This window comes from Parasteatoda tepidariorum, chromosome 9 (genome assembly GCF_043381705.1).
Source record: "Parasteatoda tepidariorum isolate YZ-2023 chromosome 9, CAS_Ptep_4.0, whole genome shotgun sequence".
NCBI classification, from domain to species: Eukaryota; Metazoa; Arthropoda; class Arachnida; order Araneae; family Theridiidae; genus Parasteatoda; species Parasteatoda tepidariorum.
In genome coordinates this window covers 55992734-56009599 of record NC_092212.1, presented here as the reverse complement: position 1 = coordinate 56009599, position 16866 = coordinate 55992734, and the positions used below count along the sequence as shown (strand labels likewise).

Here is a 16866-nt window from a genome sequence, read left to right as displayed (position 1 = left end):
GACTAAACACTCTTACTCCAATTAAACGAAATAATCGAAGCATTGCAGTGGATACGTGAAGGCGGACCAATTGGCCGTTGAATGCAAGTAGCATCGGAATATAAAACACAACTATGATTAAACACTATTACTCCAATAAACCGAAATAATCGAAGCATAGCAGTGGGAAAAGGGAGGCAAACCAATTAGTCGTTGATGCATCGGAATATATAACACAACTATGACTAAACACTATTACTCCAATTAAGCGAAATAATCGAAATATGGCAATGGGTACGTGAAGGCGGACCAATTAGTCGTCAAATGCAGCTATCATCGGAATATGAAATACAACTATGACTGAATTTAACACTATTGCTGAAATATATTAATCATTAATTTGCAGCATTGGTGACTCATGGAATAGAGTGTTTGCCTCCTTATAAGGTGACCAGAATTCTAATCCCAGCGGTGGCTGGTTGATACGAATTCTGCTCGAGGCTCGCACCGACCACAGTACTGATGTAAAATTTCCTCAGTGGTATACCGATCATAAGTTAGAATTCTCTTGCCATCGGGCTAAACATGGGAGCTTTTTGTGGTTTTTCTCTCCACGTAACGTACATGCGGGCAAGTTAATTTAAAAAGACCTCTACAAAGCTGTTTGTACCTGTGCTTGATCCAGGAGTTTCCTCGTCTTCTGTTATGGTTTCAAAACTTCTAGGCTACGGAGTTCAATGTTAAAAGTCGTAACTCAGAATTGGTTTGGCTGTTCATGGCCAGTTATGAATTAAAATAAAATCATTAATTTGCGTAGTTTCTGTTATAACTCTCGATTAAAAAATATAAAATTTTATGAAAAAAAAGTAATTTTTTAAAAAACTTTTCCAGGAACTAATTAATTAATCTTTTCCACATATAATTTGATAAAACAAGCGAAAAATTAATTAAAATAATTTTACTGAAATTAATTTTTAATTCTTTGTTTTATCACTGAGAAATTTTAGATTTGAGGATAAAAATGTCTTTTTTTTTCTAACTAAAGTATAGGGGCTATATTTTACAAATAGCGACCATCCCTTACTTCTGAGAGTCAAGAGTGTATATTTAATATTTGTGTAGCTGTACAGTTGCAGTATTATTTCTTTTTAGAAAACGGTTGTGTTTTAGATACTAATAAACAAAACTAGAAATTTAGAACTTTTATTCTTAAAAGTTATATATTTTGATCATTATTTTTAAATTTGAGCATTAATATTATATTTGAAAGTATCTATTTTATAAAATCGCGATCACAGCGCTCGAATACGCCATCTGGGGAGAAGATCAGTTCCATGTCTTAACCCTTCCCTCTCCTTTTGTCAGTTGTATGGAATAGTTTAGCCAGGAGAGCGCTGAAAAGTTTTGATCCATTAATATGTTAATTTTACTTTTTGTGTATTTCGCTAGATCTTGAAAAAATTTTAAGTGAATTTGAAAATTTTTACACATGATTATAAAATTCATTTATCCAAATATAATTCATTTATTTGTGTAAAAAATAACTTTCAGTAAATTTTTATTTTTTTATTTTATGTAATAATGGTCCAAAATCTTTTTTGAATTTTAAGGTACACAATTTTTTGCATCATTTTAAAGAATGTAACTTAACACGGTAAAATACAAAATTTGAGCAAAATCGGTCAAAAAGTCCGTGAAAAATCGCATTTCGACATTTTTAAAATTCAACATTTACAGTTTGATAAATGCAATTTTTTTACAGCAACAGCACATGAAGGTCTTAATCAATAAAGTGATAAATCACACTTTATTCAAAGATGGCAATTTGATGTAAAAACTTTTCCTTACTATTGTTTCCAGATAATTACTACACAAATTTGAATTAAAAACAAGGAAAACACATAGAAACATCTTATTCCCTACAAAGAAATCATGGTCTTTTTGCTACAAAAAATTGCTTAGATTTTTAATAAATAATTGTTTTTAGTATAAATAAATAAATAATAACTTTTTAAATATAAATAAAGCTAGATAAGATTCTTGCGCAACACTAAACTAAACTATATGAAATACATAAAATTAAAAATGAAACCAAAGGTCTTTCCTTTATTAAAACAACTTCAAACAGAAAAGTTCTGAAAATATTATAAAATGCAGAATAAAACAACTGAATCCCAATACTTGTATCGGAGACCATTTGTCCAACATAAAATTCATCTAAAATAAATATAAAACTCTAATAAAATAATACTATTTCTAAACTCATTGGCAGTGTTTTTTAAGGTAAATCAATCCTCCTGGCCCAGCTAGACAAGACCCATTCATTAAGTCATCGTCGATTTGACGAGCAGCTTGTCTTCCTTCTGCTATAGCATTAACTACCAAAGACTGTCCCATTCGGCAATCTATCGTAACAAAAAAAATAGGTATTAAATGCTATTTTAATTCACTAAATAAACAACAGTAACTACACCTAATTTAACCCATTATACTCTACGAAAATTCTTAATTTATGTATGGATTTTAGTATTATCAAAAGCAATATTACATGCATTATGGGTAAAAATAAATTAAAAATATTACCTAACAACCACAATTTATTAACCCTTTCACACATATGGACCTCACATAAGAAGTATATATTTTTGTTTCATCATGCTTTTCAGATTCGCTATTGTGCTGCAATTTGTATGTAGTCTTCATTTAGAGACTTGGAAACCATACCAGGTGGCAGGCCATTCAAGATAATTAAAATGAATGGGGAATCAATGGGGAATTTAAGAAAAGAAGGAAAATCTGATATTTTGTTTATTTATTTTGAGAGGTATGTTACGATGGTATTTCATAACTTCTTATACCTTATAAAAGAATTTAGAATATTCAATTTCTCCTTGATTAAAATTATATTCATAAAATGTACCACAAAAGCACAGGTCCTCACTTGTACATGAGGACATTAATTTTTGATTAAACAGGGCAACACTTTCCAAAAATGAATTATTATACCACAATCTTGTGATGTTAAATGGGTATGCAGCATATCTAAATATTTTCTATTACTTAAACGAAAAATTCATGCATGAAACGGTTGAAATATGATGCAATTTAACATATTTAAGTCTCTTAACTAATATTTAATGATAGTGGTAAAAGTACGTTCTTGCAAAAACATAGACAAAATACTTAATTTTTGTTTTTAAAAACTTAAATTATGTTTTTTAATTCAAATCATAAATCTTCACTACAGAAAAATAGCAAATAAATAATAGTAGCTCACATTTTTGTGCAAACATTTTAGGAATTTTACCAAATCCAATTATTGTATGTAAGTCAAAGCAAAAAAAAGTATAGTAAGTATAAGCAAAAAAAATTTTTTGACTATTTCACCCCAAATTGTAATATTAATAAAGCATAAACTTTTATTTATTAAGTGATTCATGAATACGCTGAATTGCTTATAATTTCTCAATTCATTGACAGGTTGATTCAATGATTTTCTTTCCTTGTTCTTTTCATTATTTAATCACTATATATACAAAGAATAGTAGTAGTGATAGCCACAGTGATACATTACTCATAAAAAAATATATTAAATGATTATTCATATTATCTTTGCTTAAACTAATAAAGGTTATAAGCTTACATTCACATAACTTGAAAACGATTATAATACAAAAATAGAAATTTAAAAAATGAGCTATGCATTTTATTTTATTATTATAAAACGCTAAAAAAGAGATTTAAAGTAAAGAATAAAAAGTAATTATAACTTCACTAATTTGTTTTAAAAAATAGCATATTTTCCAAATAATTTTTTAATGTTCAATTTTAAACTTTTGAAATACAACCTTTAAATTATAATAACAAATTATAATAACAAATTATAATGTAATATATAATTATAAATTGAAACTTTTTGAATTACAATGTTAGAAGACACTATTGATGTAAAACATTATTTTAGAGCAATATTTAGTAATCTATACAAAACTGATAAACAAATTTGACTATTTGACCAAATATTTCATGTAAAACATGTGAAAGAAGTGTTCCTTTGTAACATTAAGAAGTATATAAAAATCAACATCAATATAAAGGGTTTAGCTCAACAACACATACGCGAGGAATTGAAATATTGTGACAATCTTGGGGCGACAGGTTAACATAAAACCCTGTCACAAGTTAATGTCACTGATTTGTACTGGGATTACATGTTAATAGTACGAGGGTTGATATTTATATTTCTGGCCTTGGCAACAGTAAGTGCTGCTAGGCAACCGCAGACGATTTTAATCGAAAGTTTGATATTTTTAAACATAAATTCAGCAGACGATTTACCATTATAGCTTCATTTGTGTTGTTGACAGTAAATTGAAAAGTTCTTCTCTTTCAAAAAATGGAATTGACTCGTAAACATTTTTGTGCCATTATTTTTCATAACTTTCGACGTGGATTGTCAAGACAAGAGTGCTTGGATGAACTTAATTCTTTATTCAGCGATAAAGCGCCATCTACAGCACTGTAAAAAATTGGTATAACGAATTTAATCGTGGTCGATGCTCGATCCAGGACGAATCCCGTGCAGGTCGTCCAAAATCCGTTGTTGTGCCAGAAAAGATCGATGCTGTGCGTGAACTGATAAAGCAAGATCGTCATGTGACATACCGTGAGATAGAGGCGTCTTTGGACATTAGTATGACTAGCATCAATAAAATATTGCATGAACATTTGAGCGTAAAAAAAATTTGTTCGCGTTGGATCCCGCATAATCTGACAAACGCTCAAAAAAAGGCTCGTGTCGATTGGTGCAAGGAAATGTTGGAAAAATACGTTCAAGGTACATCAAAGGCTGTGTATAACATCTACACAGGTGACGAATCATGGATCTATGCATATGAGCCGGAAACAAAACAGCAATCAACTGTATGGGTCTTCCAAGACGAGGCAAAACCAACAAAAGTTGTTCGAGGAAGAAGCACATCGAAACAAATGATTGCCTGTTTCTTCGGCATTAACGGTCATGTGGCAACAGTGGCGTTAGAGCAACGCAGGACGGTCAATTCTGAATGGTACACGACCATTTGTTTGCCAGAAGTCATCGGAGAAATTCGAAAAAAGCAGAAGAACAGGCGAATCATTCTTCATCATGACAATGCGAGCTCTCACACATCGACTCAAACAAAGGCATTTCTGACGGAGCGAAAGATCGAACTGATGGGTCATCCGCCGTACAGCCCTGATTTGGCACCCAATGACTTCTTCTTATTCCCACACATCAAAAATAAATTACGTGGACAACGATTTTCGACCCCCGAAGAAGCGGTTGATGCATTCAAAACGCATGTTTTGGAGTTACCTCAATCGGACTGGAAAAAGTGCTTTGAAAATTGGTTCAAACGCATGCAAAAGTGTATTGATCATGTGATTGAAAAACAATAAAACCAATTTCGATCCTACATATTTGTTTTTTCATTATTAGGCCAGAAATATAAATAGCAACCCTCGTATTATGTTAACATTAAATACATTTTTGAATTTTAATATCAATAAAATTAATTTGCCTCCAGCAGCTAACTCCTGAGAATTGAAATATTATAATATCTCTGGGGTCACTTGTTAACACTAAGACGTAACCATGTCACAAGTTTAAGTCACTGCCTGGTACTGGCTTTAAATGTTAATTGTATCATGTTAGCATCAAATAATTTTTAACTTTCAATATCAATAAAAAGAATTCACCTCCAGCTGCATAGACACGAGGAATTGAAGTGTTGTAACGACCCTGGGGCGTTTTAACGCTAGACCTCAAATCTAATTCTACGTTCATCAATTGAAGCAAATCTGTCTCTGGTCCTAGAAAACCAAGAGCTAATAAAACCAAGTCAGCCTGAAAAATAATAGCACTTTAAATTACCATATATTGAAAATCTGAAGATTTTAAAATAATGAACATGAGACGCGAGTTTTAAAGAATATTTTATTTACAATACAGGGTTAGAAATTAACAAAATTTAGTCACTGGTCTGTGCAAAAGTAACTAAAAGCAGTAAAAGATAATACTTGTCTGTACACATTTTTGCTGGTTCATTTAGTTTTTCTATTAAAAAAAGTTAATAAATAAATTTAAATGAAAATGTGTATTGTTCACAATTATGATGAAATATGCTATTTTATGACAATAAAACAAACCAAACATGAAACTGAAAATAAAAAAACATCATACCATATTTTTACAATTATTTTTTAGTAACTACAGATAATTATTTTTTAATGATTTGAGTCACTATTTAGTAGTCCTTGACCGAAAGACCACAAGTACTTTCGAGCCCTGCAATGTATGTATTAAAAGATACATTTGCAAAGATATACAAAAGCAACAGTTGAATCAAAGATGCTGTTATAGTATTTTTCTAAAAATTAAAATTGGTTTGTTGTCAAAAATCTGAAGCAAGTTACCAAACATATACAATAAATACTTTTCAAAAATTATTTATTAAGTGAGTAAGATTATAAAAGAAGCAATTTAATTAATCTTAACATTATTTCAGCATATTAAAGGCACTTACTTTCAAGATAGTCTCAGAATCTGACAATTTGTGAGCTTCCCACCGTCCAAATTTATCTTTTTTCCAGTCTGTAAGATGTGCTCTAATACCACAAACATTACCAGATCCATCATTTAAGAATTCCTAAAGTGAAATGTATAAAGCCAAATTCGTTAGTTATGTTGAACAGATACAATCAAAACTATAATCTGTTTATTTAATTTATTTCTTGATATTGAACTTGTTTAATGTTATCCAAGTTTATTGATTTTGAATATTTGGCTGCAAAAATAAAAATACATTAAATGATAACTTATTTATGTATTTACGTAAATTACAATATAATGCTTGTAATTTTTAATACTAATTTCTGCTAATGACTATCATATAAAACTTAAGTCTATCATATAAAACTTAACGAAAGAGTGAAACAAAATGGAAAGCAGAAATAAATTTATCATAGCTATATTCTTTTTGTTGAGAAAAATTCACTATGATTTTTATGTGTAAAAAATGGATGTTTTAATTATTCAGACAAACGTTTTGTCATTACGTTGATAGCCAAGCTCATGAATATTCTTGAGGCTCAATCATAGAAACATATAGCAAGTTAATCTATTGATGCTTATTTATAAAGCAATTTTTTGTTTGTTTTAGTTTATTTAAAAATTTAATCTGCTTCATGATTAAAGCATTTAGAAAATTAGAGCTTCAAAAACATTTAAATAATATCTCTCAAATTACTCTAATGAACATATAAGATATAAAATTGTTTGTTTAAAGCAGAATCAAAGCGAAATAAAGTTTCTACATAATAAACATGGAGCAATTTAAGAAATCATGAGATTCAGATTATTTGATTGTGACTTTCATCACTGTTATAAAAATTATGAAATAATTAAGTTGTCTTAAAATAAAATTACTGCCTTGAAAAAAAAACACAACACAAACCTCTGTATTTTAAAACCCCTGTATTTAAATCTCTGTATTATTTTTAAAAAAAGGAACAAAAATTATATCTCTGTATTATATCTTATAAAGGGTTTCTAAATTATTGAACAGAAATTTTTGAATCACATTTTGCAATAAAATAGGTTTAGGTTGAATTTAATTACCAGTGGTAACAAATTGTATTGCCTAGGGTCTTTTCCATATTTAGCTTTCACATCAGCATGCCCATATTCTACTTTGATGGCTCTTGATACATGGGGCCATAAATTACCTTTAGGCCGGAAATCTGGGGGTTGTGAAAGCAGTTCCAGTGTTGTTACGCTTTTAGCACCCTAAAAATATTAGATAGATAAATAATAAATATTTTACAAAACTGATATAGTATACATACTTCCAAGAAACAAAAATATTTTTGCAAGTTTCTAAAAAAAGTAAAATGCATAATTAAGGATATCAAAGAATTTTTATGGAAGATGTTGATGATTTATTTCCAGTTGTTTATCATTCTACTCACGAGTTATTTATATTAAAAATCATAAATTGCTTCAATAAAGAATTAAATTTAATAAATAATAAAAATCCTTCATTTTAAAAAATATGCAGCTCCATCGAAATAAAAGGCATTTTTCATTTTTAATGTATATGTGAATTACTAAATAATAGATTTTAAAAATGGTGCCCAGAGGATGTGGCTGCAGGGCTAAACCCCATAGCATACCATCCCCCACAAGAAGTTAAAATTTTTATGCATGTTATAATATTATTCGCCAAGGAAAGTTAAGAAATCTATTTACTAGCTATGGAGCACTTTAAATTTATTTTCAAGACTCTTTTTTTAGCTTTAAGTTTCCCAATGTGTTAGCAGAAAAGAAAGTGTGAGAAATAATAACAAATTTTAATAATATAAAAACACTTAGCAACCATGAAACGGTTTTCGATTTCTATGCTAATAAGTTAGACAGGTGCAGAGGGTATCTCTAAAAATAGATTTTACTCTTCATTCAATTCAAGGTTGTGGTATAAAAATATTACCGATTATATTAATGATATTTATTTATTAAAAGATTTATTTAAAGATTAAATGAGATAATATTTTAGTCTTTAAAAATTAGGAAATATGTTATGCATATTTTTGCATGACAACATATTCTTAATTTTAGATTGAATGATTTCTGCTAAAACATTATTGACAAAATTAAAATTCCATGTAACACAAAAGAAAAATAAACGCTTTTAACTAATAAAACTTAATTGACTTTAATCAATAATCGACAAATAAGAATAACTATAATTTCATAAGATTTAACACAAAAAAGTTACCTAATAAAATAGTTTCTAAATGCATTAATTCAAATGTGAATTGTAAATAAAAGAGAAATGAAAAATTATAACAGCAAAGATGAAATAAAATGGAACTTCTGTTTTTACTTTCTAATTTGAAAGTGATTTGTACCAGTACATTTTTAAATATTAACTTGTAATTTGTTCGTTCGTTTGATGCAGTACAGACATATCCAGCTATTGTGCTGTTAAAACACCCAATCAATAATTAATCTCCCAATGTACAAATATACAAATATAAATTATACCAATACAAATACAAATTATATATAAGTATCCATTATACAAATTATACCTAGCTGAATACCAGATATTGATTAAAAGATATTTTCAGAAATTAAAAATTATAATAAGCATTTTTAATAACAGAGCTTATATAGTCGACCCCGTTATAGTGAACCTGGGATGCAGTGAACTTTTTTAGTGGTCCCAATTAGATAATGTTATTTCAAATGTTTAAAGAGAACAATTGAGATGTCGGTAGTTTGGTTATAATAGACTCAAGTTTCATTTCTGCACATTTCATTTTCAGTCCTTCAACTTGAAACTTGCAGGTGTTAGGACTACAAACGACAATATTTCTTTCCATTTTGCCATAGTTCACTCTTTTATGCTTATCTCTAACTACTGCGGACAAGTTGTTAAACAAAACATTTTTCTCTTACCTCTCTGGATATAGGAACAAGCTTGTTCTACAACTCCTTAACCTGGTCCCCCACTAAATTATTGGGATCCTCCATCTCTACAAGTCCTATTCTTTAAAAATCACCTCTTGACCATCAAGAGGAAGGAAGAATTGAACAAATAAAAAGAAAAATTTACGCATTTTACTGCTTCATATTCTTACATTATTGATATGAGACAAGCAAGAGTGATTGTGAGTCCAACTCAAAAATCCTGAAATTTTTTTTTAGTATAATCATTAATGATGCATTTCAAAAATGTTATGTCTTTATAAATTTAAATCATTGATATTAATTCGGTTTCAGAATGATTCGGTGATATTAATTCGGAATATAAATTCGGTTTCAAGTCAAAACATGAAAATGTCAATGATGCGGTATATATGCAAATATACGGCATAATTTAAATTAATAATTATGTTTACTTTTCTCTCTTATCACATTTATTATTCTACCAAAAAAAAATATTTTCAAATGAATGAGATGCCAAGTATAAATTCTAGTTATAATATTTTTAAATGAAATATACAAGAATTTTTATATATAAATGTGATCGATGATTTCCTGAACTTCTGGACCTTGGATTTCCGGAAACTTCCGGATCGCAGTTAGCAAAAATCCGGAAATCCGAATTTTTCCTAGAGCACAAACACTTCTGGACAAGAAAACTTTTTTTCCAAAGCTGTGAATATGGCAAATTCTGAAAAAAGGAAAGGATTTTCGACAGAGGACAAAAATAAAATTACCAAACGTACTGAAGAGGTGCGATTATTGCCTCACAGGAAAAAATATGGCTTCTTCAGAAAAATTATGTCAAGCTGAAAGAGAAAATGTTTAATAGTGGTTATGTTGAAATGGTTCACCATTCAGCAAGATAGAAATCTTCTTGTGAACGGACCTATGCTTCAAATTAAAGTGAATAAGTTTGCTAAAAAATTCAAGGAAAAAGATTTTGCATGCTCTAATGAATAAATGGAAAGATTTAAAACGGATTACAATTTTTTCTGGAAAGATTGTTTGGGAAGAAGCAAGTGCTTGTACAACGAATGTGAAAAAGTGGAAAACTGAAATGTGGCAGGATACTATACAGGATTATGAAGAGAAAGAAATTTTTTAATACTGACAAAGCTGGACTGTTTTACAAATTTATTTTTTAAAGGAGACAATTGTACTAATGGAGATCTCTCCAAAGTGAGAATAACAGTTTTTTGATGCGCAAACATGACTAGCTCAGAGAAGCAAAAACTGTCGTAAGTAAATCTGAAAAACAAAGGCGCTTTCAAAATGTCAATAGACTTTCCGTAAATTACAAAGCCAATCAGAGCAAGAATTGGCATTACATGGAGAGGAAGACCACAAGAATTTCCCACTGTTAGCCTGAGGGTAAAGGGACTCTAACCCATGATACATCTACCACTGAGAATATTTCACGTCAGCGATGCGGTCATTGCAAGTCAAAAGTCGTATCAACCAGTCATCACTGGGATTCAAACCAGGTTCACCTTATTGAATGGCGAGCCCTCTATCTCCCGAGCTATCACGGTTCACTATTTTATTACATTTTATAACCGTCGTTGAACAGTCGACCCAATTTTGGGTTTACGACTACTAATGTTCCATTCCATAGCCTCATAATTTTGAACCAATCCAGAAGGCAAGGAAACTCCTAGATCAGTACCCCCAGAGTTATGAGATGGTTCACTATAGCGGAGTTTGACTGTAATACTTAACAATAACCATATATACCTCCCTAACAGCAGTGGCAATACAATCAACACCAGTATCCCCACCGCCAATAACAATAACATCTTTTCCATGAGCTTTACCAAGAACATCATGGCGATCTTCTTGATGCTTTTGTGCTTCTTCTAAGTAATCCATGGCAAAAAATATGCCTTTCAAATTGCGACCTATTATATAAAGTAATTTGATTTTAATATTAAATATTTTTAATTATTGTTTTTTGGCTTAACTTTTATTCATTCTGTCACAATTAATGATTAATATTTTCCATTTCCACTTATGATAAAATTAATGATTAATATTTTCCACTTGTGATAAATTAATATCAAACAAAGTAACATAGAATAAATTATACAAAATGAATGATTGAAAATTATAGCAGTTTTTGGTGGAACTTTTACTTTGTCTCAATTTATAATTAACATTTTCTGTTTCTTTCTAATGATAAAATAATATAGAATAAATATTTGAAAATAATTGTTTTTTGAAGAACTGTTACTGAGTCATAATTTATGAATAACATTTACATTTCTTTCTTCTTTGAAAAATAGAGAATAGCACATAAAAATAGATAATGATTTTGGGGATAGAAATCTCTAAATTTTTAAATTTTCGGTATGGAAATTTCTAAATTTTTGTAGATAATATCAACTTATGTAGATAATATCAATAATAATAATAATAATAATATGTAGATAATATCAACTTATTTTATATAATTTAGCAAATATTTAATATTTTCTAAAGTTATATTACACAAGTTGAATAAAACTTGAAAAATTTAAGAATTGTTCTCAGGCATAAAAAAGGCAGATTTGTTTCTGAATTCTTTTAAAGGTCTAAAAAACAATTTTATACATTTCGATCCTAAAACAAATCATTAAAAATTTCATAACTACACTAATAATGAAAAACAAAAGCCAAGAAAAACAATTTTCCTAGCACATTGCTTTCTCACTAATTTTTTGAATTGTAAAAATAAACAAAATAAGGATTATAAGAATAAAAATAAATTGAACCAATGCAGGGTCGAATCAAGAGCAAAGGACTTCTACCAAATACTAAAGTAAATAATGGTCCTTTATATAAAAAAGTTCATAAAATAATATGTTATTGTAAAAATTATAAATTATTGAAAACATTATGAATTATTTAAAAATTATAAATAATTGGAAAAAAATTATGATTTGGCCATTACTGTCTACCCTTGGTTAAGGTTTTTGGTTTTATTTCTTAGAAATACTATTTTGACAGAAAAAATTTAATAAAATGATTTTAAAAAATTTTAATGCTTTTAAGCACAGAAAATGGTTAATAAGAATTTATATATATAATTTATATATATAATTTATATATAAAATTCATTTATAGAATTACAAATGTTTGTTATCAACCAAAATAATAAACAAGATTAATTAAATAAATTGACAAAAAAAAAAAAAAAAAACAAAAAAAGAAANTCTACTTTGATGGCTCTTGATACATGGGGCCATAAATTACCTTTAGGCCGGAAATCTGGGGGTTGTGAAAGCAGTTCCAGTGTTGTTACGCTTTTAGCACCCTAAAAATATTAAATAGATAAATAATAAATATTTTACAAAACTGGTATAGTGCATTCCTCCAAGAAACAAATATTTTTGCAAGTTTCTAAAAAAAAGTAAAATGCATAATTAAGGATATCAAGGAATTTTTATGGAAGATGTTGATGATTTGTTTCCAGTTGTTCCATGAGTTATTTATATTAAAATCCTAAATTGCTTTAATAAAGTATCAAATTTAATAATAATAAAAATCCTTTATTTTTAAAAATATTTAGCTCCATCAAAATAAAAGATATTCTTCATTTTTAATGTATTACTAAATAATAATTTTTGAAAATGGCTTGAAATGATTTGAAATGGAGATGGTTCACTATAGCGGAGTTTGACTGAAACACTAAACGATAACTATATATACCTCCCTAACAGCAGTGGCGATGCAATCAACACCAGTATCCCCACCGCCTATAACAATAACATCTTTTCCATGAGCTTTACCAAGAACATCATGGCAATCTTCTTGATGCTTTTGCGCTTCTTCTAGGTAATCCATGGCAAAAAATATGCCTTTCAAGTTGCGACCTATTATATAAAGTAATTTGAGTTTAATATTAAATATTTTAATTTTTGTTTTTGGTAGAACTTTTATACTGTCACAAATAATGATTAATATTTTCCGTTTCTTTCTTATGATAAAATAATATAAAATAAAATAATGTAGAATAAAATAATACAGAATAAAATTATATGAAATGAATATTGAAAATTATAGTTTTTGGTGGAACTTTTATTTTGTCACAATTTACAATTAACATTTTCTATTTCTTTCTTATAATAAAATAATATAGAATAAATACTTGAAAATAATTGTCTTTTGGGAAACTTTCATTGCGTCATAATTTATAATTAACATTTTTTATTTCTTTCTCTTTTGAAAAATAGAGAATGGTACATAAAAATAGTTAATGATTTTTGGGATAGAAATTTCTAAATTTTTACATTTTCGGTATGGAAATTTCAAAATTTTTACATTTTCGGTATGGAAATTTCAAAATTTTTACATGTTACGTAGATAATATCAACTAATTATACATAATTTAGCAGATATTTCATTTTTTCTAAAATTATATTATACAAGTTTAATAAACCTTGAAAAATTTAAGAATTGCTCTTAGGCATAAAAAAGGCACATTTGTTTCTGAATTTTTTTCAAATGCGCAAAAAGTAATTTTATATATTGCGACCCTAAAACAAATCATTAAAATTTCACAGCTACATTAATGATGAAAAACAAAAGCCAAGAAAAACAATTTTTCTAACACATTGCTTTCTCACTAATTTTTTGAATTATAAAAATATACAAAATAAGGATTATAAGAATAAAAATAAATTGAATCAATGCAGGGTTGAATTGAGAGCAAACATGGATTCCACCAAATACTAAAATAAATAATGTTCCTTTAATAGAAAAAAGTTCATAACAATTATTAAAAAAAATGAATTCTTGTTTTTGCTAAATGGTTAAATTATTGGAAAAAAATATTATTTGGGCAGTACTGTCTACCCTTATTTAAGGTTTTTGTTTTTATTTCTTAGAAATATTATTTATACAAACGAATAAAATGATCTTTAAAAAAATTTATGCTTTTAAGCACAGAAAATATTTAATATGAAGTAACTTATATAGAATTACAAATGTTTGTCATCAACCAAAATAATAAACAAGATTAATACAAGCAATTAAAAAAAAATGAAAATTCCAGAATAAATTCTAACCAGATATTGGCAGCTCTCTCGGTCTTGTAGATCCAACCGCTAACAAAATTGCATCATAGTTGAAAAGGCCATCTAAATTTTTTGCTACATCTTGATTAGTTTGAAAATTAATTCCTTCCCTCTTTAATAGATCAATTCGGCGATCAATTACCTAGCAATCAAAACAATTAAATAGTTTAATATTTAATGCAAAATAATCATATTTGATATGCCTTCTTTAAGAGAATATAATATTTGCATTGTTAAATGGAATAAATGTTTGAGATTATAGAAATCTTAACTTTGATCTCCTCAGCAACTACATACCAAATTACTTTTTATTCGAAAATTTAAATATAGCAATTCAATACCACAAAAGAGGTTTAAATTGTATGATATGCCACTAATTCAGAAGAGGTGCTGGCTAGTAATTAAAAAGAAAAGTGCACTAATGTGAAAAATAATGCATAGATAACACTCACTCACTCGAGGAGAGTTTGTAGATTTCTTTATTAGCAATCTCGAAGATGCTAGACAGAAATAGGCTTATATGCAGACAGAGTAAATTTGTGTTGGAAAAAAAAGTTTAGCAGGCATGGTTTGTAATTAAACTGAAATATACACATGAACAACACAGTACAGAGAAATTAGCACATAAGTTTAGTCAACAAGTGGCTCGAATATCTTTTAGTAATTTACAAAATGGAGACACAAACATAAATTAGATAAAAGAAATAAACTATTAACAACTTTACATTAATTTCAACGAAATGCAAATTGTATTTTATGATCTTCCACGTCATTGAAATTAACAACTTCGTAACCTAACGAAAACCATGCTACCATCAAATAAGACAAAGACAAAAAGCTCTGTAATACTAACAAAGATGTGAATTAACAAGTAATCTCAGTAGCTAAATGCATATGATGTTATCAATCCGTGAATTGTTGTAATCTTTTTACAAAAAAAAAAGTTTTTAGTATACATCAGATTCTTTAAAACATACAATCCTAAAATCCGTCACCTCTGCACAGATTTTAGAATACAAAACAACAAACTGGTGGTTTAAGTTGAATTTCCAAAAAATGCAATTCACTTTCAAACATTTTACCAGTTTGTTTCTGATCATTCACAAACTCACAACTTATTTAAAAATAAATAAAATTTATATTAATTCTAATGCAAACATTAATTTGCAGTCTAGTATTGGTCTGTATACAAGCGGTTAAGAAACAATAACATGCATAATGCCTCAAACCACAGTACATTTAAGTAAGGATTAATTCAAATAGCTACAGTGCCCTTTGCTTCGTAAAATCATTGACTAGTGCAATCAGTTGCTCACTATTATCAAATTTCTATGAACACAATCATTTACAACACTAGAAATTATTTTTGGTTATCAGTGTCGCAACAGCTAAATATCGGTATCAAAACTACTTGCTCCTTCATCAAAATTTGAAATTTTTGAACAGGAGTGTCAGCAATACTTATCTGCAATATTTTATATCTGTTTTGTAAAAAATTGCATCTTTTCAGGTGCTATATAATACCAAGTTCTTTTTCACATTAAATTAAACGACAAATCCTTCAGGGTGCACAGCCAAATCTCTCAACAAAAAATAAGCACCTTCAAAGTACATTTTAAGCACTAAATACATTAACAAAATGCAAAATAATTTTCAAAGACTGTACATGATCATAATAAACTAATTTCTGACAAAGAACTCTTTTCTTGATTATATTAGCCCCCATAAAAAGATAAGAGAGAATTTTCGGTTCGATTTCAGAAATGTAGCCTGAAATTGAAAATATCTTGCAAAATACAGCAGAGTTGCACATGAGAGTGCAAGAATCTCACTAAATCCAGTTCAGTAGTCACTTCCAAGTAGTTCATCAAACATGTAACATGATTAGCCTTATCATACGTTACGGACCGACGGAACGCCAAAATGGAATTGTGGTTGAATGAATTGTGAAAATGTGGAATAGAACAATGTGAAAACCAGGCTTTTGCATAATACGCAGCGAAAATCGACATGGTAAAGAAAAAAATCTAATTTTCAAAAAGGGAAAATGAAGCACTTTTTAAAAAAACCCAATGAAAAAAGCTCCTTTAAGGGCTTTTAAAAAACGAAAATCGAAAATAAACACCTTTAAGCACTTTTTAAAAACGATAAGCACCATGCACTTAGATTCATAGATGCTCACAAGGTGACCTTAAATGAGCAACACTTTCAGCATCTTCAGAGACGAAGAACGAGAAGTTCAGTGCCTGCCGTTAGAAAAAGAACTTCCAATGACATCAAGGGATCAATGAGAAGAAAGTT

The 16866-nt window shown here is 28.6% G+C and overlaps 1 protein-coding gene across 6 annotated transcripts in view; it reads right to left on the bottom strand.

The window, feature by feature from the left end:
* Window positions 1-2065: 2065 nt before the first annotated feature.
* LOC107444591 (uncharacterized) overlaps window positions 2066-16866 on the bottom strand; it is a 73052-nt gene continuing 58251 nt past the window's right edge. For 5 of the 6 annotated variants that reach the window (XR_006224950.2, XM_043040411.2, XM_071185460.1 and 2 more), the window contains 6 exons: window positions 14557-14707; window positions 11246-11409; window positions 7640-7807; window positions 6546-6668; window positions 5719-5866; window positions 2066-2384 (listed from right to left, as the gene is read on the bottom strand). Coding sequence is in view for 5 of the 6 variants with exons in the window: in XM_043040411.2 (XP_042896345.1) it covers window positions 2242-2384; window positions 5719-5866; window positions 6546-6668; window positions 7640-7807; window positions 11246-11409; window positions 14557-14707 (897 nt within the window). In the remaining variant the exon portion in view is untranslated. Of the gene's footprint in view, window positions 2385-5718; window positions 5867-6545; window positions 6669-7639; window positions 7808-11245; window positions 11410-12700; window positions 12804-14556; window positions 14708-16866 lie in introns of those variants that run through there. The other variant, XM_043040413.2, reaches the window with a different exon arrangement.